Source organism: Colossoma macropomum, unplaced genomic scaffold (assembly GCF_904425465.1).
Source record: "Colossoma macropomum unplaced genomic scaffold, Colossoma_macropomum, whole genome shotgun sequence".
NCBI lineage: Eukaryota > Metazoa > Chordata > Actinopteri > Characiformes > Serrasalmidae > Colossoma > Colossoma macropomum.
In genome coordinates, this window is record NW_023494785.1 from 40,781,255 (window position 1) to 40,807,004 (window position 25,750).

A 25,750-nucleotide genomic window follows, 5' to 3' on the forward strand; every position below is an offset into this window, starting at 1 on the left:
ATACCACAGCAACAGCCTAGGAACACCTTAGCAACCACCTGGGATATCATAGCAACAGCCGAACAACAACTTAGCAATCACTTGGGTTAGCATAGCAACTAGCCTAGCAACACCTTGACAACCACTTGGAATACCATAGCAATGGCCTAGCAACACCTTAGCAACCACCTGGGATATCAAAGCAACCGCCTAGCAACAACTTAGCAGTCGTCTGGGATAGCATAGCAACTAGCCTACTAACACCATGGCAAAGGCTTAGCAACACCTTAGCAACAACCAGGGATACCATAGTAATGGCCTAGCAACATCTTAGCAACCACCTGGGATATCATAGCAACCACCTAGCAACAACTTAGCAATCTCCTGGGATACCATAGCAACAACTTTGTTAAGCCAAAAGTTTTTAAAAAGTTTCCTCTTCTAGTTTTGAACTAGAACTGAAAATGTATTTATTTAGTCATTTGTACATCAATATAGACATTATACTCATTAATCTAATGTTTGCCGTGGATTGGCTAAGAATTGAGGCTACTCAAGGCCACTGGGCCCTAATGGACCGGTCACTAAACCAGCCTTAAATGCTCTTATTTTACATTTGCACTTATGTAAAATAAATGTTATATTCACAGCACTGTATTAGCATTTGGCGCAGATTTAGGTCTTTAGGTCAGAGTGTGTGGGTGTGTGTTCACAGTGTGTGGACAGAAGCACGTGTTGGGGGTCCTTCAGAAGGCGTTGGCCATAAACTTCCACGGCTTAGAAACTATATTAGCCTTAATCGCTCCAGTGCAAAACTAAAGTTCAGACACCAAACGTGTCTTGACCGATTGACCCTAAACTTAGGGGAAGGAGGAAAACTGTAGATTTGGTCTTTTAGTGGTCAAAGCAAAGTGGCAGCTCCATCTTCTCTCTGGCTGGCTGGTTGTGCTGGCTGTAATGGGGAGAGTGATGTTTTGAGTATGGTGGGCTGTTCTGACTCATGTTTGCAGAGAGAGATGAGTGCCGGACTCTGAGGTGTCACAACTCTGAAACTCAACTTTGACTTGAATGTGCTTTCCCTCGCGGGTCGAGAATTTTCGAACTTCTGCAACCCGAGATGTTACGGACGAAAGTTTCTCTTTCCCTTTAGAAACTCTTCTTATCTTTGAGGCTCTTCTTTCTTTTTCATCTCTGAACATCCAGCCATTTTCAGCTGCTGAAAGAAATGCGTTTTGGTCAAAAGACAAGCAGTTTTGCCGGATTGTTCAGTCTTTGCTTCTCTCTTTCTCTGCCGTAGACATCAGAATGTCAAAGCCAGTAGAAGTTGAGAATCCAGCGGCAGACTCTCCAATGGAGAACACAGGAGGTACGCTTGTGTGTGTGTGTGTGTGTGTGTGTGTGTGTGTGTGTGTGTGTGTGTGGTGCAGGTGTTCAATTGAATCTTAGGGTGCCAGGCAATTCTCCTCTATCAATTTTGGAAGGTTGATTACAATGGATTATTTATTCATAAATAATTAATATTATTTATATTATTATTTATGGGCCAAAAATATATTTATATATTAAAAAATATATTTTTTCAGTTAACTTTCAAGTATAATTCTCAAAATGAATTCAAGAATTTTAACAATAATAAATCTTTTATAGTCTATATTCTGTTCCTGTGTGAATACTGTATGAAATCACAGTTGTGTATTCAGTCTATTTTAAAAAGAATCAAATCAGTTCGGATCTTGGTGACGTTTGTATGACGGCGTTTTGGGGCCACTGTTAATAAAAATAAAAATAGTAGACTTCGAGAATAAAGTCGTAATATTTCAAGAAAAAAAGTCATAATATTTTTATTTTCTTGAAATATTACACCTTTTTTTCTCAAAATATTACGACTTTTCTCTTGAAATATTGCGACTTTTATTCTCGAAATATTACAACTTTATTCTCAAAATATTATGACTTTATTCTCGAAATATTAAAATTTTTTCTCAAAATATTACAACTTTATTTTCAAAATATTACGACTTTTATTCTCGAAATATTAACATTTTTTCTCGAAATATTACAACTTTTTTTTTTAAATATTACGACTTTATTATCGAAATATTATGACTTTTTTCTCGAAATATTACGACTTTATTCTCAAAGTATACTATTTTTATTTTTATTAACAGTGGCCCTAAAACGCCGTCGTACATTTGAGATTTGATTACTCACTGAATCATTTCCTAATGAATCACAAATCAAATTGAATCATTGTGAGGTTTAAGAGTTACACCTCCATGGCTAATCTTTCTCTCTGTCTGTCTGTCTGTCTGTCTGTCTTAGATTCAGAAAGGAATGGGAATGGCCCAGACTCCAATAATCAGGTATGTAAACATCATAAAGTTCTTCTGCTAATCAAAAGATTTGGCTAATCACAGGAAAATTAATACAGCATATTATTGCAAATACAACATAATACAATGCAATATGTTGTTTGTATATATGGAGACCCATGTATTGATATTTTATTGTTCGATTATTAATCATTTTAATGTTTATTAAACCGAATGCTGGACTAATTCAGACCAGAGCCATTTGTAAACATTAAGGTTGGCTACACATCCAGGTTGACGTCTCGTTTCCGGTCAGTGGTGGAAACAGTAGCAGTGAATCCGAACAGAACAGACTGAACCAAAACATTATAACAGTAATAACACATTTTATTTAAGGGCACCTTTCGAGAAACTCAAGGTCGCCCTACAATAAAAACATACAAAAAAATGAAAACAAATAAGTGTATCAAACAGACTGTAAAATACAGCCAGTGAAAAAGAAGCTGACTTGAGTGTAATATTTATATAGAAGTTCATTATTTAAGAGCTTTGGCAGCTTTGGTAGCCACTTCTATTAAATATTTTGAATTTTAAAACACACTGGAATGTTCTGAACTCGGATCCAGTCCACCAATCTAGCCAATCTTCTTCGGGTAGCATTTTCTGGAGATGCATCTAAAGCGCCTGCATGTCTTTAAATCTTTTTAGTGGTCATTCTGGTCTGTTCTGCTTTTTTTTTTAGCCACTTGAGTCAAGTTTATCAGAGCACAGTCAGAGTCACAGCTCACCTACCAAAATGGCGACGTGGTCTTCTTAATGACATAATCAAAAACTATGAATAATGGCTTACATTCTTCCAGTTTCCCAGCTTTCAAAAGCAGCTAGAGCTGCTATAAGTAGTATTACACCTTGTTAGGGAACTTTAGCCTATAGAGGTGCTAGCATTTCGATTATTGTGGCAGGTAAATAAAACAGCAAGTAAGTAGGCTGTTTATACTTTGAAATGCCCACATCCTACTTTTTCATTTTATTTTTTTATTTGAGGTCCAGCATTTGGATGGATTTGGTCCCAAAAATGGCCATAAATCATTTTTACATGACTATTTTCCAGCTCTTAGAATTGAACAGGCTGTTTTTTGTTACTGTGACTTTAAGACTGATGTATGACAAATGCTATTGTGCCTCATTCAAAAAGCACTCAGAGCTGAAACACTCTCTACAATTTCAATATGAATGGCCGACTAAACTGCAGGAAATATGGAAATATGTGGAAATATGGAAATGAGTTGGTTCTCATGACTTCACAGAAACAATGAATTCCAAACAGCCTGTTTTTGCAGCTTCATTTTCATACATGGACTTTTATTCCCAGAAGGAAGCTCTTCATTGTTGTGATGTGCTGTTGTTGTAAAGGATAGTAAAATCCTTTGTTTTCTCAGTCCGTAAGTTGGTGCTGTGACGTCCTCTTGTCTTTCTGGTCAGCCCAACCACCTGTTTCAGTACCGATTTCAACAGGTCCTCGTCATTTCCTCTCTGGGGTTCGGCCTAATCCTCTGGAGAATCACCGACGCCATCTTAAACGCTGGTCCGTCACTTTAATAGCTAATGAAACTAAGGCTCTTAGACGAGCCTTTGGAGGGGCGAGTGATTGGTTGAACACCAGTGTCACCTTCAGCAGCAGAGCTTGCCTAGAAGTCCTTGCGACCTGATAAATATCACTTTTCAAACCAGGAAATAACGGCAGACTATGTTGTGTATAAGCTGTGGCAGCAAACTACTTCAAAATGCTTAATATTTCAAAACCATAACGTTCGATTTGCTCGGCTTTAGGTTGCAAACTACTCCGTCTGTTATACATGGCTGCTTACCCGTACAGAAAACTTGGCAATATATGGATTTCAAATATATGGCATATATTAGCATTTAGCACTGCTTAGATTTTCTAATATGTACACATATATGTGACATATTGGCTAACATATTTGAAACTGGTTGTTTTTAATTGTGGCACATGTATTTCAGGCATATATCAACAGTTACAACCATATTTGTCTAATATGTATATTTCAGAAAAGTATATGATAGAAAACATTGTTCATAAATGGATGAAATACATTACTCATATACGCTAGCTTCACATTACACAAGCTTTTTGTACTCCATTAAGACTATTTCTGTGTTTGTATCAGACATATATCAGATACACAGTATATGTATGATTCATATATCAGACATATATTATGCATATATGTCCAGTATTTCATGCTGGCATATATGTACATATATTTTGAAATATATGCCTAGCCTTTGATGATATATGTGCATATATGGCCATAAATATATGGGTTTACAGTCGTGAACATGCTTATAGAACTGGCTAGTTAGCATGCTAAAGGCTAGTTGGCTAACAAGAAAAAGAAAGGCTTCATCAAAGTTTATGGATCATTCTACTGAACGTTGAAAACACAGTTGGGACTTTTAACTCACTTGGACTTTAGACTACAATCCTTTTGCTTTGAGTGACCCTCTGCCTTAATTATGTTTATTTTGTTGAAATAAATGATTGAACGTTCAATTTCGTCACTAACAAAACAATCATGAATGTTTCGGTAGAGTCAGTTTCAGCTAATTTGAGGCATAATTCGGAAACACTAGCCAGTGCATCTCTCGCAAGGACAGCTTTGAACAGCCGTGCGAACAAAAAATCATAATATTTTCATTAAAACACAAAAAAGTTTACTTATTAGCAGAACATATGTGACAGTTCTTAATGTTCCACACTGATTTTCAGACTTTGGGACACATTGGCTTCAAAACAGTGGGATCTAACTAATAGATATACATACCTAGATGCTGCGTTGTGTGTTGTTCTCTATCTGAGGCGATACGTCGGCGCATAAAGTCAGCTTCTTATTCGTCAGCTTCTTGTTCGAGTTCTCCCGTTCCACCTTAAATGGGGCAGCAGTTACATTCTAGTGCCTGAAGCTGCACTATTTAAGGTGGAACGGGAAAACTAGAACAAGAAGCTGGCGAATAAAAAGCTGACTTTGAAAAAAAACATCAAAAAATATTAAAAAAAATGTAACTATTATTTTCACAAGTGTAAATTTAGGGGTGAGGGTTTGGGACAGAGACTTTCCAGTAGAAAGTACCCTATAAAAATGATTTTGTATATATTTGGCTTGTTACTGTCTCTGTTAATGCCCTGCATTTAAATAGATCCTAACCTAATCCTCCATAATCCCATAAATATCGATGGTCTGAATGCTTCATTGTTGTTTTACAGTTTGACCTAACTGAGATGTACAGTCTTTACAGCCACGCAAAGCGAAAATTCACGTATTTTCTGTTATGTTTAAAACTTCTCAAACCACCAAACGTTTTGCATTGCAAAGTTTGCACGAGTAGCTGATTAGCTCATTGAGGTTATCCTGCCGAGGCTGAGCGCGCTCCGTGTGAATAATCCACTCCTTCTGCTCTACAACCGCTTGTGTAACGTAGATGTGACGTGGTGGGTGGAAGTGGGCGAGGGCGTGTTAAAAACAGTATTGAAACAGGGCCCACGGCTCTCGGGTGGAGAGCCTAACAGATGCTGATTTGGTGCTTCACAACTCTGTTTTGCTTCAGTAAAAAAGTGAAAGTAAAGTGTGAAGTTCATCAGGTAAAGCAGAAAAGGCTCATTTGCCGTCAAAAAGAAATAAATCGCAATGTATTACGATACTTAGCATCTCACAAATCCTTACAGATCTCAGCAGAATCATATCGTGGCTCAAGTATCGTGATAAGAATGATGGTATTGTGATTCCCACCCCTAATGACGCCACTGCTTCTGCTTTTTCATGCATTGTATTTTTTCCTCAAGGTCCGTTTGTGACATTTGTGTAGTCTTATGCACCATAAACAGTCATAATTCATTTTTACGTGACCATTTTCCATTTTCCTTGTTGCCGTACCTTAAAGACTGAGATATGTCTCTTATCTCTGTTCTGATTAACTGCTCTGTGCTGTGCCAATCCAGACTGAAACACGCCTGATAACTGTAGAGATAAACTGCTGTGCAGATCTATTTAAATATTTGTGTTGGCTTTTGTGACATCACAGAAACATTGACTTTAAAACAGGCAGGTTTGCAGCATATTTTCCACACATAGACTGAGACACTTTAGCAGTGTTTATATACCACACCAAGCTCAGATTTCCCAAGATACAGGCCCTTTTTTTTCTGGAGTGAGCATTTTTGGCTAACGTTTGGCGTCTTGGCCTGATTTGCATGCTGGCAGATATGCAAATTCAAAATGTGGATGTGTGATGTTTGTCCCAACATGCCCAGAGGTGCAGGCAGCACTTCAGCTAGAGAGACAGACGCACAGAGGAATGACAGCAAACAGTAAGAATGTGAAAAGCGATGATAGAGAGAGATGCAGAATGAGTGAAACAGAAACCTGAACCTCTAATCGTAACGCCGATGGCTACGGCTGCAGGAACCCTCTGCATAGCAGGACACGAGTCTGACCGAGATGACAAATCGCAACAGCCAATGGACCTCACCATGGTAACTACGAGCACAGCTGTGTCTTAGAGCAAGGGATCTTATTCAGATCGGAAAGAAAGTACGGTTGTCTGAATGTTTGTCTTTGGGGTTCTTGGTTATGCAAACCAAAAACATCAAAATTCAGTGTTATTTTTTTTTAATTATTCATTTTGATGTATGTCTGATACAAGTTTCATGTGACGCTTGTATAATTTTACTGTGAATTTTGGAAAATTCAAGCCAACTTATTCACAAATAGCCAAAATGTTGAGTCTATTCTGAGAGTTTATTGCTCTTAAATACTTTGAATGTTCTCTTTACGTGTACTGTAACATACACGACGAGCCAGTGTGTGAAGGATCTTGCTCTTTTCTAGTTTGCTAATGCGCTCTTCCACACATTTATTGAGATCTTACACGTCTCCTCTTCTGTCTTCAGTTTGAGGAATGAGCACCAGTTCACTCTTTCCACCAAACTCTTGGGAATTTGGGTTTTCAGATTTAAAGATATGCTACAACATATTATAGAGTTTTTCAGAGGTTTCCTGGGCAGAGTTACAGTTGCTAGGCTATGAAGGACCAACTGGGAGAACCAGTCTGCTACAGCGCCACCCTGAGGCAGAGCAGTGCTGCATCTCTAGTTAGTTAAGAATACCAAAGACTGAAGATCACCAATAGCCATAGGCTTCCACCTCACGGTGACCTCCCCAACACACAAACAACCCATCTGCCAGCCACAAAATAACACACATCTTTAACTAACAGACCACAACATGTCCCCTTTCCGGACGGCGCGCGCCTCCCATGGGTTTCTTTGCATGGGTCTCTGCATAGCCTTGCCTCCTGAGCTTCTCGGAGGCAGCACCGTCCCGGTGACCCACCAGCTCTAGCCAAGACCCTGGGAGTGCACTCCTAGTCAGTACAAATGCCGCAGCGTGCTCACTCCTCCTGCCCACGTTGGAACTCACCGCACTGGAATACCGCACAGCTGGGGGCGACACCAGCAACTACAGCGCTCCACCCGGCTGCCATACACTCTCTCCGCTGACCTGGTGACTGACCTCAGTTAGACAAGGGTCACCCTCCAGCAGTTTGATGTACCTCTCTTAGAGTGCGTGAGCACGCCTGGTCGCAGTAGGGATAACGGCGAGCGCATTGAGTCGCCTGCCATCCACACTTAACTCACAGCCTGCGGTCTCCTCTGAACCTCCCGGCTGGCATCCGTTTACCCGCCGGCACAGGTTTGTGGCGCCGCCAGCTCCCACGCTGAGGCCTTCAAAGGTTTCACTTTCATTGACTCATTCTCGCCAGCCTTAGGAGAGGGAAAGTACAATATATTAATATGCTACAATTAATATATTGCACAATGTATTAATATGACAAATGGTTCCAAACGTTTGAACAGTAGCGTAAACAGAACATGACTATGTGATTTGAAGACAGCTTTCTCTATCTCTCTCTCTCTCTCTCTCTCTCTCTCTCTCTCAGGCTAAGGTAGAAGAGTGTGGAGAGATGTCCCCAGCTCCTGTCCAGACCACGCCCACTCAGACCACTCTCCCACACACACAGCTGATGCTGACCGGAGGCCAGCTGGCAGGGGTAAGATACACACACTGTCCTTCATCCTTGCCCAACTCGCAGAGCAACAGTTTATCACTCAGTGCATTAAAGACGAATTCCACCAACTTTTCAAATTCTCTATATTATTAAATGGATAAGATGTAAACAGAGTCGTTCAGAGTGGTTTGGTGTGAAACGCTCTGTTCTAGAGAAACTTTCAGAGTCAGAACTGTTCACAGTGGTGGTGATAGGAACCAGACGTCCACCTCTAAAAGCTCCCTCACAGAAAGTTACTACATGAAATCTCACAAAATGGTTATGAAACCTTTGTGTAATGTCTGAGATGTTGTTGTACTATAATTCTTATACAAGATTTCAGTCAAGACAATTTTAACTTTATAAACATGATAATAGGAAATGATAAGAAGGCGTGTAGGTTCACGGTTCATTTTAGGTAGTAAAAAAATAAAATGGCTATATTTGTGTTGCAGCTGCTTCCTCTCATCATTACTGTAAAGAAATCTGAGGCAGTAAGTTTCTTTGAAATGAACCGCTTCACATCAAGGCACTGTTTAAAGACAGAATTGAGATGAAAATGGGTAAAATCAGTGGAATTCCCCTTCAAAGTTAATAAAACCAGTCAAATTTAGGCTGGGCTGCCTATTACTTTACAATATCACAGTAAAATCACACTGTGAAGTTTTGGACTACTTTTTATTTGAATTAATATTTTCTGGTGACTTGAATTGCTACTTTCGTATTTCAGGCTGCTCTAATATGGGCGGATTAGGGCTGCTCCTTTCTCTCAGCTTTAAACGTGCTGATAAAAGTGTGTAAAAGGCAGCTAGATTAGCCACAGTTTAAACACTGCTGACATTTGTCACCTTTGTCACCTCTTTGTCACCTATGTTTGTCTGTTGGTCACTTACGTCACCTCTACAGCAGTGTCATACACACAACACAATGTGGTAAATAGCTTTAAAGGGGAGTTCCACAGGTTCCCCTTTAAAGCTATTTTAATTTCTGTCTAGTCTAGTGGTTGAGTATGGAGGACCAGATTTGCCAAATTGAAAAATAAATAAAATTAAAAAATAAAAGGCTCAGTAAATTAATCAATAAAAAACTGTCTGGGTTTGATCTGAATTTTACAGAAAAAGACAATGAATCACCTCCTCCAAAGTTCTGAACACTACAGGGTCAAACTCTGTATCAGCAGAGGCAGCAAAATGGAGCAAACAGCCTTCATACGGTAGAGTTAACAATCTGGACCTGCATTTTCAGCCGAGACTCTCAGATCTCTGATTGTCTGCTGCTGTAAGAAGCCACTACTGTACTGTCTGGTCCTCAGTTACCGCTGAGGGAGCAAGACATGTACAGTCGATCTACACAATCTGACATCGATCAACCAATAGGAATGTTAAGATGCTGTGACATCATTGACTGACAGCCCCTTTATTAGCATAAGGACCAGGAAATACAGAAATAAACAGAGAAATAAATAAATATAGAAATGAATAGTTATGGAAATAAATTAATAAAATAAATTAATAGAAAAACAGAAAAAATGTTAATAAAGAAACATAAATAATAAAAAAAATGAATACAAAAATTAGTGAGAAGGGGAAATTACTAAACAGACATAAATAAATGCAGACATTAATTTATGTAAGATTTTATTTATTAATATATTAATTGTTATGTATATTTATTTTTAGATTTATCATCATTATTCTTTGCAATTCAGCTTCATATATTAAGTCAATTATTTTTAATTTAATTAATTTTTCAACTTGGCAAATCTGGTCCTCCATAGTTGAGATGTAAACAAAGTTGGTTCAGAGTGGTTTGGTGTGAAATGGTTGATTGTAGAGACTCAGATTTCTTTACAGTGGTGGTGATAGGAACCAGGGGTTGCCATGACTACAACATAAATATAGCCACTTTATTTACTATCCGATTTACCAGTGAGCCTACATGTAATGCTCGTGATGCTAAAATAGCGGAGGATCTGAAAAAGTAAGCTTCCTTTGGGGACTATTTTGCCTCACAGCACCCTGAATGTACTATTCTACCATGAATGGATTAAAAAAAGGTTTTGGACCAAAACTTTCTCAAACCTATCATAAAATAATGCTATATAATAATATTCATAACCATTTTGAGTAATAACTTTCTGTGAGGGAGCTTTTAGAGGTGGACATCTGGTTCCTATCAACACCATTGTAAACAGTTCTGACTCAAAGCATTTCAAGTCAAACCACTCTGAGTATTTTTTACATCTTAACGACTGAATCTGAATTAGGCAGAAATTTTGAAAAATTTGTTGAATTGCCCTTTAACAAAGCTTTTGAGGTGGACTTAAAAATTGAGGCTAATGTTGCTCACAAACACTAGAAGTCAACAGACACTTAACAGCACATCCTCAAAACTCCAAGACTTGTAGAAGTGATTTAGGACACTGTGAACTAAACTCGAGGGGCTAGCATTAGGGTTAGAGTTAATCTTGAACTTTAAAGCTAAACATAATTTTTTAGAAATAGAAACAACAGAAATTGGGATTGTGATCTGTTGCATTCATGACATACATGCGCATAAAAGGGAGCTGGATTCAGCACAAGACCTGTTGTCTAAAGTGGCTGCCAGTACACGATAGTAGTTTTGATCATTTTCATAGCTCATATTTAGTCACACTGTGTCCTAAACCACATCAACAAGTCTGAAACAGTATGTGTGGGTGAGTAATGCATATCTATGATGTATGGTTTATGCAGCTGCTTTGGCTTTATTGCACCCCTCATTTCCAACTTTTTTTCCTTACCTGACTTTTCTCCTTTTCCTGGGTTCCCTCTCTCTCTCTCTCTCTCTCTGCTTGCTCTCTATACCAGCTGACTGCTCTTCTGCCCGCTCAGCAGCAGCTCCTCCTGCAGCAGGCTCAGCTCCTGGCCGCTGCCGTGCAGCAGACACATGCAGCTCACGCAGCCAATCAGCAGCAAACGCAGCAGCAACAGCAGGCCAATCAGCAGGCAGCTCCACCCCAGCTGCAGGGCCAATCAAAGCACGCGCAGGAACAAAGCGCTGCCCCAGTCCCACCCCCTCCTCACCAGCTTACCCTCTCTCAGCCAATCCAGCTCACTGCCCAGGTACAGGCAATCACAGCTAGGGCTGTAACGATTACTCATTTAAAATGATTTCGATCCGGTAAACTAAAAAAATTACTCCCTTAAAATTTACGATTCAGCTTTGTGTTTAGCTCTCAATTTGAACGATAATCCACAGGTTATCATAAAGCCGTGTTCAGCAGTATGAACGTTCACCACAAGGGGGAGCACTCAGGTATCTTTTATGTACATTACTGAAAAAGAGGAAACCCACACCAGCAGGATCTTACAAACGCTCTGAAATCTTCACGTTTACAAATTAAGTACATAAACATTGTATATGAGTAAAAGGTCCAGTTTAACTAGGTCTAGCCTGAATAGCTCTGCATACAGATAACAGGATACTCCAATAATATTCAGGGTTAGGCTTGAATAGAATAGGCCACTTGACAGTGAAGGTTCAAATGTCAAATCCAGTGTGGGAAAGTCAGTGTACACTATCTATAGCTTAGCATAAGCTTTTGAAAATACTTTGCATAGTTGTAAGTGTTCAGTTAAACACATTTTTATAGTCCGGCCTTTAAAAAAAATGACTCAATTATTTCTTTTACCTTTTGCAAACTTGTGCACTGCCTCGAGGAAGCTGTGCTCGAACGGCTAAAAAAAGTCATAAATACAAGCGATAAACTCAAACAAGTTCTATGTTAACCGTGTTTATGAGTTGTGACGCATCACCAACCACAGCAGACCAAGCTGTACATTTGATTTTGGGCTGAATTACCACTTCCCGTTAAAAACACAGTAATGTGTGGTGCACAGTGTGCTCTGGGCTGGGACTGGGAACCACTGCATTAACCTTCTGCCCATTAAAACTCTCACCTTCTGTCCACGTCTCTTGCAGGACATCCAGCAGTTGTTGCAGCTGCAGCAGCTGGTCCTCGTTCCGGGGCATCCTTTGTCCTCTCCTGCACAGTTCCTTTTGCCCCAGGCACAGCAAGGGCAACAAGGTGGGGTCCTTGGTTATAAACTGGAGAGTCTGTAAAACCTCCCTCCTGTCTCATTAATCTTTCCTTTAATTGGTTTCATACATTTACATGTGATTTATGTTGCGTATTTATTTAAATATAACTATATTATACTATACTGTAAAAATAACTACACTCTCAGAAATAAAGGTAGTAAACTATCACTGGGTCAGTGCCCATCTTGTCACTAGGGTGGTTCCCTCAAGGGTACATCTCAGTACCCTTAGTCAGGGAACATAATCCACTGAAATTATATTATATTATACATAAAGTATATTGACTCCATGTACCCCGTCTCGTCTCCAGGCTTATTTTATTGTTCTGTTTTAAAACATTCGGTTATGAAAAGGTACAAATACGAACTTTTCACCTGGAAAAACTTATTTAAGGTTCACAATCAGACCTTAAAACCACTGTTGTACCTTTGAGGGAACCTTTACATTGTTTGTACCTTGATGAATGAAAAATGTACCTGCACAGAACCTTTATTTCTAACAGTGTACAGTATGTTACGGATGTAGTGAGCTACAAAATGAATTACATTTACATTCTGTTGGTCAAAAATGACGTTATCAACAAAAATGTGAATATTTTGTGTGCTCAACTATTTTATATATATCTTATACAAGGACACAGATAATAGTAACAATAAGAGTGATAATAGCAACATTTACAGTATTTATAATAAGAAGTATAATGGTCATCATCATCTGACCAGACCCTTCCAGTTGTCTCCTTTCATTTTCCAGCTAGGATGTCGGGGGTGGGGGTGGGGGGGGTGGGTATTAATATGTAGATAGATAGATAGATAGATAGATAGATAGATAAGTGTATGGTGTGTAGCGAGACGTGAGACTATTGGTAAATTTTGTTAAATGTTTACAGTTACCCTCAAAGCACAACAGACTTTGCTCAATTATTAAGTACTTCAACAAAGTCAGGTCATAAGGGTCACACAAAAGTGACCCATTTCGACCAGGGGTTGATAAATTTGTTAATTTGTGGAGAAAAGAAAACATAATTTTTTTCCTTTACATTAAATACTTACTACTATATCTATCCTAGCTTCTGTTGTGGGAGATTCAGGACGATGCCAACGCCTACTGAGGGCATCTTTACAAGTAGCAAAACCCCAAATAGGTATTTATCTAACTCTCCTGAATATATAGATAAAAATTCACCAATGCACCAAATTGGAAAAGTATGCACAACGATAATTTTTTATTAAGTTCAAGTAAAATATTTCCAACAAAAAGTTGAATCCTCACTTTTGGCACTATCTCTGCAGAGAACAATTAATACAAAATTATAAAACACTATATAAGCATCATAACCGTTCCATAAACGTGACAGAAAATTACCTCTGCCATGACATGTTTATGGCATGGTTATGTCAGTGATATGCAGCAGGGTTCAAGTAAAGAGCCACCTAACCTGCAATAACTGCTACCTCTAAGGGTTAAACTAAGTAAAGTGATTGAAACGAATGTCCTCTTCTACCTCAGGGCTGCTATCGACACCAAATCTGATTCCACTACCTCAGCAAAACCAGGGGGGCCTCCTGGCGGCTCCCCCCCCACTTGGACTTCAAGCACAGGTAAGGCACCCTAGGAAAGTACCAGGCTTTGCAGGCCTGTATGTGGAGATGAAGGTATAACTAGGACTACTGTGAGGCTGACAGTGGCTTATTTGATCTGTGTGCTGTGTGGCAGAGAGAAAAGGTCATGGAGAACAGTGCCGGCACCGTGACCACCGTGACCTCTCACCCTGATGAGCCGAGCGACCTGGAGGAGCTAGAACAGTTTGCCCGCACCTTCAAGCAGAGAAGAATCAAGCTGGGCTTCACACAGGTAGTTAAAAATACACATTTGTTAAAAATAAACCAAGAAATTTGCAGGAACTGTCCTGTCTAAACCCCACAGTGCATGGCTATGTTAAACAGTGCTGCTAACAAGGAGAGAGGAGCTGCGTAGCGTTAACTTAGCTAGCATGATAATGGCTTAATCTGCTCACCACAGAACATGTTCGACTCTGGCAGCGACTATTTGATAAATGTTAAACCATCTATCTCACAATTGCTAAATGTTAAACAAGCAGCGAGGAGCTGCTTAGCATTAGCTTAGCTAGCATAATAATGGCTCTGCTCGCCACAGAAAGTGTTTGATTTTGGCTATATAGCAGCGACAGAAGTTTAGATGATGATGATGTCAGATGTCTGTGAGAGCCAAAATGGAGTGAGTGGTGTCGGAGTGACAGAAAGGCAAAATCAAACCTGTCCTGTTCTGTTTGTGACTGTAGCGTTTTGGCTAAGCTAACAATATCTTAGTTAGCAAGCCAGACGCGCCACACAGCACAGCGCAGGCTTGGTTTTAGTGACCTGAAGCTGAAATGACACCCATTTAGAGGATGTCTGAGCAAAGTCGAGGGACTGGTGTTAGCTCTTAGCCTTAGCTCTTAGCCTTAGCTGAGTTTTTTCCTGCCTCTTTCTGTCAGCACTGCTTATCAGTCAGCTCCCACCCCACCAGTGACCACCTCTAAAACATCAGTGACCGCTTCTAAAACATAAATGGGTGGAATGTGTTAATTTGGCCGTTCAGAAGTGGAAAAAACATCTACTGTAATGGCAACCTGAGTAATCTCTCCCTCTCTCTCTGTACAGGGTGACGTAGGGCTGGCAATGGGTAAACTGTATGGGAACGATTTCAGTCAGACCACCATCTCCCGCTTTGAAGCGCTGAATCTCAGCTTTAAGAACATGTGCAAACTCAAGCCTCTTCTGGAGAAGTGGCTCACCGATGCTGGTAACAGTAACACTGATATCTTATTCTGCATTCCTGATGATGCATTAGCATTCATGCATTACGATGAAGGCTAAAGCTGACTGTAGGAATTTATAATATACAGTTAATTTGGACATTTATGCCATTGCATTATTAGTATATTCAGTCTTACGAAGTTCCAAAGCATTTATGCTAAACAGTGTGTGGTGATAAGGTGGTAACTGCAGTGTTGGTTGCTGCTCTGTACAGAGACCATGTCGTTGGACAGCACTTTACCCAGCCCCAGCTCCCTCTCCTCTCCGTCTCTCTCGGGCTTCGAGGGTCTGCCTGCCCGCCGCCGGAAAAAACGCACCAGCATTGAAACCAGCGTGCGCGTGGCTCTGGAGCGCAGCTTTAGCTCGGTGAGGAAATAAATATATTCGCTGTGTTTGGGCAACATCAGTGGTGATTTTTGTGTTGTCTGTGCTATTATGTCTTGGGTAGTGGCTTATTTTAGTGTCTTATTATGGTTTTATTCTTTTGCTACATATTTTGACTTCCTTTGATCATGATTTGATATTTTATTTACGTCTTATCTGAATGTTGTTGCTCGATTCGTTTTTACTGGAGTTTACACCATGGCCACCATGTTTTATACATTTTATTTTATAAATAAATTTGACTTATAATAAGTCCAAACACAATCCGCCTACTGTTAATAAAGCAATTATGCTATTTTGGAGTGATTTCAAACCAGTATGAATCTGCAGTGTGTGTAGTTTTACAGTCTGACTGTAATAATTGTGGAATGATTTTAATCCAGTATGAATCTGCAGTCTGGCAGTAATAATTGTGTCATACAATACAGTCTCACCTGGTTAAACACATCCAGCTCGAATACTGCTTGAGACGTCTATAATGCTAAAAATGGGGACTATGTTGAGAACAGAGGTGTGCTGATGTTGTTGTGTTGTGTTCTCAGAACCAGAAGCCTACCTCAGAGGAGATCCTGCTGATCGCTGAGCAGCTCAACATGGAGAAGGAGGTGATCCGTGTCTGGTTCTGCAACCGCCGGCAGAAAGAAAAACGTATTAACCCTTCCAACGCCACCCCTCCCCTGCCCAGCCAACCCCAGCCCGCCTCGCACAAACCCCCCTGCTACAGCCCACACATGGTATGACCCTCAGCCTGATCCTCACACCCACAAAGCCTGCCACCCTAACAGCCCTGTGATGGTTTCTCCTGCATGAGCAGACCTAGACTCCTAAACTCACCTCCAGCAGGACTTTCCCCTAAATCCTCCATGTAGTGTAATCCATCCTGCACCGCTTGCCCCAGAATGCTTAGTTATTTCAAATCCTACTCCTCTTTGCCAAATCCTGGAGCACAACAGTCCCCAGTTTTATGTTGCTACTGTTCACAATGTCTTTCCGAGTGAATTCAGTGGGCACCTTTTTGAGTATATTGTAGGCTGCATGCCTTGTACTGTGGGTTCCAGTCCATGTATTTTTGGCATTATTCTTGGTAAGACTATTTGGAGTGGTCCTTTGTAGATGATTAATAAACTCTTATCAGATTATCAGTAACACATCAATAACATATTAGTGCAGTAGCAGCAGTGAAGCATCTGAACACACTGAAGTAAATATCTTGTAGATGTTCTGTTGATACATTACTTACATTAAGTAGATGTGTTGTTAATATGTTACTTCTATTACGCAAAACCTAACCTTACCAACCTTACCCAAAACCTAACCCTCACCCTGGCCCTAATCCTAACCCTGACCTTAACCTCAACCCAAAAACCTAATCCTAATCGTAACCTTAACCTCAACCCAAAAACCTAACCCTCACCCTGGCGCTAATCCCAACCCTAACCCTAACCTCAACCCAAAAACCTAATCCTAATCGTAACCTTAACCTCAACCCAAAAACCTAACCCTCACCCTGGCGCTAATCCCAACCCTAACCCTAACCTCAACCCAAAACCTAATCCTAACCCTTACCCTGGCCCTAATCCTAACCTTAACCTTAACCTCAACCCAAAACCTAACCCTATGTCTTATCCTGGCCCTAATCCTAAACTTAACCTTAACCTCAACCCAAAACCTAACCCTAACCTCATATGTTATTGACGTTACTGAGAGTCCATTGTTTGTTTCATCTAAAAGGAAACACTCAAAATGACGTGTCACCTTGTTCTTTTACATAGGAGCAGGTTGACTGACGCTAGTTCCCCTTCACTGTGTATTGTGTTAGTTTCCACTAACCTCCTTCATGAACAACCTGTTTGTGTCAAATAGGGATTCTGTGAAGCTGAAAGTTGACTATTTGCAGCACACATACATAGATGCATACAGCTGTAAGCAGGTGGCCCTGGTCAAAAATAAGTGAAAATAAGTTCACATCCTCTACAGAGAACACACTTCTGCACGTTTTAATGTACAGTTACTGTTTATTTGCTGAATTTAACATGCTGGAAAAACGGCGCGGCCTGCCTGTGCAAGAGTTATGGAACGTTTTATGTTTTATTTTTTTTTCCGATCTGTTAAACTCAGCAAATTAATAAAAATTATGCACTAAAATTTGAAGAGGAATGCCATATTTAAGTTTGTGTCCTGCATGCAATCACATTGTTCCCTCAGGAAATCAACAAAAGAAGATACTGGAAGAGTAACGGTGAAAATCGTTTAATCAGAGCTCATTACGCTGTGCACTTATCCCTGCTGCGCTCCCAAATGTGTGTCCTTTCATAGCTGCTGGTTTACAGTCCACTGGCGAACATTCCATACAACCTATTGAGAGATTGTATCTATGTACATTTAGAGTATGTAATTTCAGATGATATTTATTTTATATGTTTCTTATTTCGAATTTTGTATGGATGTACTGGAGAGTTTTTTGTATTGGTTCTTCAGATTGACTGAGAATGAGTTTTATATGGTTCTATATAGCACCAAAAAGGGTTCTATTGTTATGATGTCAATCATGTAGCAATAGAAGAACCCTTTTTGGTGCTATATAGAACCATTTTCAGAAACATTACATATTTTTATTTCATATCAGACACATTCTCCATCAATCTGAAGAACCGTTTAATGCTGCAAAGAACCCTTTAATCATTCAAATGGTTCTTTGAGTGTTCGTGGTTCTATATAGAACCATTTTCCTTACCAAGGAAACCCCTGAAGAACGGTTCACATAAAGTGACTCATAAACATCTCTGATGGACGTTGATAGGTCATTTGGCTACGTCCATCGTTTATCTGATGAAGTGGCCGCTGAGTGAAGTCCAGACCAACTTCTCTAACCGTACACTTTTATGCAAACGTTCGCCACATTACATCACAAATAAAATTTCAGAGGTTGAGATGTAAACAAAGTCATTCAGGGTGGTTTGGTGTGAAATGGTTGATTGTAGAGACTCAAATGTCTTTACAGTGGTGGTGATAGGAACCAGGGGTCGCCATGACTACAACACAAATATAGACATTTTATCTACTGTCCAAAACCACCAGTGAACCGACACGAGTCTTCTGAGTGTTTATACGTGATGGTGATGATGATAAAATAGAAATCTGAAAAAATAGGTTTTCTTTGGGGACTATATTGCCAGGAATGGATTAAAGTAAAAGGATTCAAATACATTGACCACAAAACCTCATCACAAAACAGTGTCTCAGACATCAGACAGTGAATTCAGTACCATTTCATGTCATAACTCTCTGTGGGGGAGCTTTTAGAGGTGGACGTCTGGTTCCTATCGCCACCACTGTGAACAGTTCTGACACTCTAGAACGGAGCATTTCACACCAAACCACCTTGAATGACTCTGTTTACATCTCAACCTTTTAATAATATGGAATTTTTGAAATATTGGTGGAGTTTCCTTTTAACTTACTTTCACTTATTTTTTAACCACAGGTTAAAAATGACAAATTTGCATATGACTGTAGTTGAAAATCTTACAGTTGTGACACAGATCCTCTCTCGCTACCATCTTTCTCCTATCTCTCTCTCTTTCTCCCCAGATGCAGAGTCAGGGACCGTCCCCAGCCGTGACCAGTCTCAGCACAGCCGGTAAGAGACACTACTGGAGCAGCAAAGTTTCTTTCTTAAACCAATGGTTCATCCACAAATCAAACCTAGAAAACTCCCCCCTTAACCACTTAATCTTGGTAAATGAAATGATCTTAAGTCTAGTCAATATATCTAATATATCTCATACTGAGATTGTTGTAAGCTTATTATAAGTATTTCTCTTATTTCCAGTCATTTTTAATTGTTTTAAGTGATTTTAGTCAGATTATCTCTGAAATATGCTTGAAACAAGCCAAATGATGATTATTTAACTTATTTCTAGACATTTTTTACTTGTTTAAAGTGATTTCTAAGTACGTAAGTCACATTATCTGACTACAGTGTGACTTGCTCACTTAAAAATCACTTTCAACGAGTAAAGTTAAATAATCTTATAATAAGCTTACAACAATCTCAGAATGAAAATATTTAATATATTGTCTAGATTTGGGATTATTTCACTTGCCAAGAAAGCATTTTTGCAGTTCCCCAGACGCAGTTAAAAAAGACATGTTTGGTGTCTGAAGTTTTCTTCTTTAGTTTAACCCTGGATCTGTGACACACCTGCAGTTGTTAGTGAAGCCTCTGATTTGTGTCTCCGTCTCTTCCCAGTGACCACCATGTCCTCCGTTTGTCCTTTGACTCCCACTGGTCCCTCCTCAAGCTCCACCCCTTCTCCTGTAGCTCCATCTCCACGCAGTGACGCCAGCCCGGTCCCTGCCAGTCACAGCACGATAAATCTGAACACAGGGTGAGATTCGCACACATAACCATAAAAAACAGGCTCTCAAACATACACAGCAACACAATCTCATACTCACGATCACATATATTTACATACCAGGGCCAAAAAATGACAGTATCAGGCAGGTCTGGTATTTGGACATATTTGCCAATGCTGATACATAAAAATACAAAATATAGAAACTTGGGACTAAATCAACCTTGAATAGCGTTACACACAGCAAAAAATGGTATCTTGTCAATTAGAATGATCTGAAATATAGTCAATAAATCTAATAGTTCTCCTGTTGAGATTGTTGTGAGATTATTTACATTATTTCTAGACATTTTGTACATCTTGACATTTTGTTTTAAGTAATTTTATCAAGTAAATTTATCTCACTATATTGGCAGGTAATTCTGCTTGTTGTAAGAAACCAGCAAAGTTATCTGCCAGTATAGTGAGATCATTTTACTTAAAATTAAAATTTGATAAAATTACCTAAAACAAGTTAATCATGTCTAGTAAATAAGCTAGTATTATATTAAGTGCACAACCATCTCAAAAAGGGAAATATCAGATTTATCGACTAGATTTAAGATCATTTCACTTGACAAAATACCATTTTTTGCAGTGCAGAGAAATATAGCTTGTATTTCTATAGGGTTACGCATGCAGTAAAATGAATAAACTGAACTCGGCTACTCCTGAGTACAATTAATGCGTCATCAAATATCGGTCCAAAAATCAGTTCTTTTAGAAATTACCTGTTGGTACAAATATAATACAGGTATCATCATGCACTCCAACCTATAATACAAACTGATACAATTTTATATGCTAAAAAACTAAACAGATCGCAGCAAGTTTAGTTAACCACTGCTTTACTGACTTATATCAAGTCAAATATCATTTTTATTGGCCATATAATATTGGTCTAGTGCATATGTAAAGGGGCACACAGATATTAAATAATACAAACCTACAGTCATATGCATAAGTTTGAATATCTCCAGTCAAATGACATATTTTGGTGTTTTTGTAAGTGAAAATAAGTTAACACAGCTAACCTTAGCTAACCTCACAGGGAAGAAACTTAAACGTGGAATTTTTTCTGCACATTTTAGGGCGCAAATTAAAATTTTTACAGTGGGTAACATATTTAGAAAAAATAAGTCAGATTATCTCACTATGTTGGCAGATACGTTTGCTTTTTGTAAGAAATATGACAGAAATGAGCCAATCTGCCAATATTGTGAGATCATTTTGCATGATTAAATTACATAAAATAAGTAAAAATATCTAAAAATAGGAAAAATAATCTTATTATTAACATAGTTACCATTATTATTATAACTTATTTTTACAACACAACCTGTCACTGGACCAGAGCCAACCACTCATTCACACACATACACACTGTGCAACACTGTACATACACGCTGTAAAACACACAAAGCCTGATATATATATATATATATATATATATATATATATATATATATATATCGGCTTTGTGTGTGTATATATTTATATATATATTTGAAATAAGCTCATTCTGACATGCACTTGTGATTGCGTACGTAAATGAACGAGGTCAGAGCCCCCTGTTGGCTGGAGGCCAGTGCTGATAGCTAATGCTGTGTCTGTGTGTGTGTGTTTGTGACTTTCTCGTCAACAGTTCGTGGCGTAACAAGAACGGTGACGTGTCTAACTACATCACCGATTTTGCAGCAAATTTGAGGTGAATACGATCCGGAAAGACTGTATGCTTAAACACACACACACACACACACACACACACACACTATGTTAAAAGGTGTTCCAGCAGTAGATAGATGCACAGAGATCAAGGAAGAGTAACTGACTTACAAGCCAAAATACACAATAGCTTTCCAGCTTTGCAAGGAATTGGAAAACAGAGTGGTCAGATCGCCCCCTGCTTGTTGCGTTCAAAGCCTGGCTTAACAATGTGATGCACATCACAGGTTGTGCAGCATAACATACCATGTTATATCAGTGATCCACACTGTTTATTGACAGCACAAGGGTCTTACAAAACGCCCTACGGTGTGTGTCGCTCAGATGATGTCACTTTTATGCATCCTATAAAGTGGCACCAAGTTAAAAAAAAGAAGCTTATTCAAATGTGCTATTAGTAAACTTCTTTTAAACCGAATATAATTTTATAAGTTTACCTTTTATGTACTTATATATTAAAGATAAAGATATATTAAAGATATATTAGACAAAATTATACATAAGTATAATTGACTTGTACTGACAAGTATGCAGAAAAGTTTAAGTATATTTGTACTTAGTACTTGTGTGAATACATATACTTGTATACACACATACTTGTATATACTTACATATATTATTGTGGCCTGTTCTTGTAATTATACTTATATAATATAAATATAATATATATAATATTAAATATACTTTCATAAACTGAAAAGTGGGCTAGAAGTGTATAACCAGTACCTATAAGTTCACTTATAGCATATTTCACAATATAGTCCAAAAAAACTACTTCTAAAAAAAGTACTTCTATAAACTAAAAAGTGGGCAATTTAGTCCAAAAAAAGTACTGAAATGGTATACTTATAAGTACTACTAGAACACTGATGTAAGTATACTTACTATATAAAGTATACTTGGGAAATATAATTGAAACTAAGTTTACTTAATAAAATGAACACTAAGTATTCTTTTTTGTAGTTCAGCTTTACAGTTGCAGCTTTAAGTGACTTTTAATCAATCAAAAATTTCTTTATGGCAAAATAAATGGTGATTCAAAATGCTTTGAATGCAACCAACAGATGGCGTAGTTCTGCACTTTCCTTCCACATCAAAAAACAACAAAGTCTTAAAGGAGAAATGAAGTTATATCTTCCTCCATTTGATTATGATCATCTCCCTTCTTGCATTCTGTTACGGTTCTTTAGGAAGTGATTCGGTGTATAATGAAAACTTAAATTTCACATTTTCACGATTGAAAATTGCCTGAGAATATTGTTTTTTTGCCAAAAAGTCTAAACATATAAATACCTTTATGTTACCATTCCACTACTAACTACTAAACTTTAAAATGAGCTGTTTTTAAGGGATGCAAAATATGCATTTTGATTTTTTTGTTTTTTAAATAACTGAAGCTCACACTGTGTGCGCTAAGTGAACACTAACACATTCCCACTCAATATTTGCTTCTTAATCGGTCAAACTGGCATATTAAATTCAATTTTAACTAAAAATATATTGCCTTTTTAAAGAAAGGGGCAACTGGCTATTTAGTCAGTTTATATATAAATGTGTATTGTTTATGTATAATTTATGTATAATTATGCTTTCACATTTTGGTGCAAGTTTACACTGCAAAAAATGGTATCTTGTCAAATAAAATTATCTTAAATATAGTCAATAAATCTAATATTTCTCCTGTTGTTTCAAGTAATTCTATTAAGTAAAATTATCTCACCATATTGGCAGATAATTGTGCTTGTTGTAAGAAATGTGCCTGAAACCAGCAAAATGATCTGCCAGTAAAGTGAGAATTTTACTTAATGAAATGACCCAAAACAAGTAAAAAAGGTCTAGAAATAAGATAGATTATCTTATAATAAGTGCACAACCATCTCAAAATGGGAAATATTTGATACATCGACTAGATTTAAGATCATTTCACTTGACAAGATAGCATTTTTTGCAGTGTAGCAGCAGCATTCATGAACAGAAACATATTTAAATTTGAAAACGTTTACCTGCCTCATATCATTTACCTCATAATACTGCAAACACAAATCGGCCACAATCACAATATAAATTGGCCAGTTGGCGATTGACTGTTTGGAGCAAAAATTGACTCGCGAGTTGGATCTCTGGTGATGCTACAGCCGTCCGAGGCCGGGAGTCCAAGAGAGCACAATTGGCCTCGCTCTCTGGGTGGGTAGGATGGCCCCTCTGTCTCCCCCATCACTCAGCGCAATGCTAGTCAGCGCAGGCGTCTGTTAGCTGGCGTAACAGAACTGGTGGAATTAGTGTTCTCCTCCAAGCGTGTTCAGTCTGTCCAATGACGTTGCATTAGTGTTAGTTTGAAAAGATGCGGTGGCGCCTCACATGACCCAGAGGAAGCCTGTGCTAGCCTTCACCCTCCTAGCGCTGGTGGTATCGCATGATTAGGGGGGTCCTAACTAGTGGGTGGAATTGGATACGACTAAATTGGGGAGAAAATTGGGAAAAAATCCAAAAAAATCTGGCAGACTATGATGTAGGCCGGTTCTGACTGAACACCTCTAATGAGTTCACCCATAATGGGGTAAATGAAGCACACTTGAACTTCAGGCTAACAGACAGAAATAACATCATTTCTACCTAAATCCAGCTTTTATTATCCAATTAACAAAAACAAAACAGGCCCAGCGTAACTTTAGGTTTATTTTGTGTCACTGCACTGCAAAAAATGGTATCTTGTCAAGTAAAATCATTTTAAATATAGTCAATTAATATACAGGGAGATTCACTCGAAAGAGGCCCCAAATATTCTGTTGTAACTCCCGTTAGGATGAAGCAATCTGAACCAAAAAATATGCTACGTACCTTGATGTATGTGTGTGATCCATTGCATTACATGCGATGCTGGAAGTGATCTCCGTTTTGTGCCAGACACATGAAGGGGTACGGGGGGTATGCACCCGGAAGTTGCAAACAGAGGTTAAACGTCGCAACGGCTGTCAGACGCCTACCTCATCATGCCGACGCAGGGGCATCCTGGCTTGTTCAAAGCTCCATATACTGAGGAGCACATTGCACGCTGTTTTGTTCAGATTGCTTCGTCCTAGCGAGAGTTATTACAGAATATTCAGGGCCTCTTTCGAGTGAATCTCCCAGTAATATTTCTACTGTTGAGATTGTTGTAAGCTTAACTTTAGATTATTTAGCTTATTTATAGACATTTCTGCTTGTTTTAGGTCATTTTATTAAGTAAAATTATATCACTATATTGGCAGATAATTGTGCTTGTTTTAAGAAATGAGCTAGAAACCAGCAAAATTATCTGCCAGTAAAGTGAGAAAATTTTAAATCTTAATAAAAATACCTAAAACAAGCAAATAATGTCTAGAAATAAGTTAGATAATCTTATAATAAGTGCACAACCATCTCAAAATGGGAAATATTAGATACATCGACTAGATTTAAGATCATTTCACTTGACAAGATACTATTTTTTGCAGTGTGTGAATTCCTGCCTCTGCACTTCTTCATGTTTTCCCGTATTTCCCCTCCCTCTCTCCTCTCCTCCTCTTTCTGTTTCTTCTGCTGTTGTATGTTTATATGTGTGTTTATGTGTGTTTGTGCGCCTGTGTGCTTGCGTGACCCAGGAATACAGTGATTGGAGTTAACGCAGGAATGAACCAAACTCTCCGTGTCAACAACCCAATCGCCACGATCCAAGGTGTGTGGGAGAGGAATGACAAAAAAGGAATATAAAACTGATTTTGTCTAAAAGTGAACATCCCCTCATCCCATCCCAGCCATGTGCCGATGTGGCGTGCTGTGCTTTGCGTGTTTGTGCATGTGTGCCAGTGTTTTATCTCAGTGCTTTTCTTTTGACCTGTTCTTCATCTTCTCATATACACCGATCAGGCATAGCATTATGACCGCCTCCTCGTTTCTACGCTCA

At 38.8% G+C, this 25,750-nt stretch overlaps 1 protein-coding gene across 1 annotated transcript in view; it reads left to right on the forward strand.

The window, feature by feature from the left end:
• pou2f2a (POU class 2 homeobox 2a) overlaps positions 1 to 25,750 on the forward strand; it is a 43,469-nt gene that overhangs the window by 13,872 nt on the left and 3,847 nt on the right. Inside the window, exons 2-14 of the mRNA XM_036594887.1 lie at positions 1,277 to 1,345; positions 2,302 to 2,342; positions 8,310 to 8,420; positions 12,381 to 12,486; positions 14,010 to 14,101; positions 14,217 to 14,354; positions 15,164 to 15,305; positions 15,534 to 15,685; positions 16,246 to 16,437; positions 19,295 to 19,343; positions 19,956 to 20,094; positions 21,749 to 21,811; positions 25,449 to 25,522. Of these exons, the coding sequence (XP_036450780.1) occupies positions 1,277 to 1,345; positions 2,302 to 2,342; positions 8,310 to 8,420; positions 12,381 to 12,486; positions 14,010 to 14,101; positions 14,217 to 14,354; positions 15,164 to 15,305; positions 15,534 to 15,685; positions 16,246 to 16,437; positions 19,295 to 19,343; positions 19,956 to 20,094; positions 21,749 to 21,811; positions 25,449 to 25,522 (1,368 nt within the window). The remainder of the gene's footprint in view (positions 1 to 1,276; positions 1,346 to 2,301; positions 2,343 to 8,309; positions 8,421 to 12,380; positions 12,487 to 14,009; positions 14,102 to 14,216; positions 14,355 to 15,163; positions 15,306 to 15,533; positions 15,686 to 16,245; positions 16,438 to 19,294; positions 19,344 to 19,955; positions 20,095 to 21,748; positions 21,812 to 25,448; positions 25,523 to 25,750) is intronic.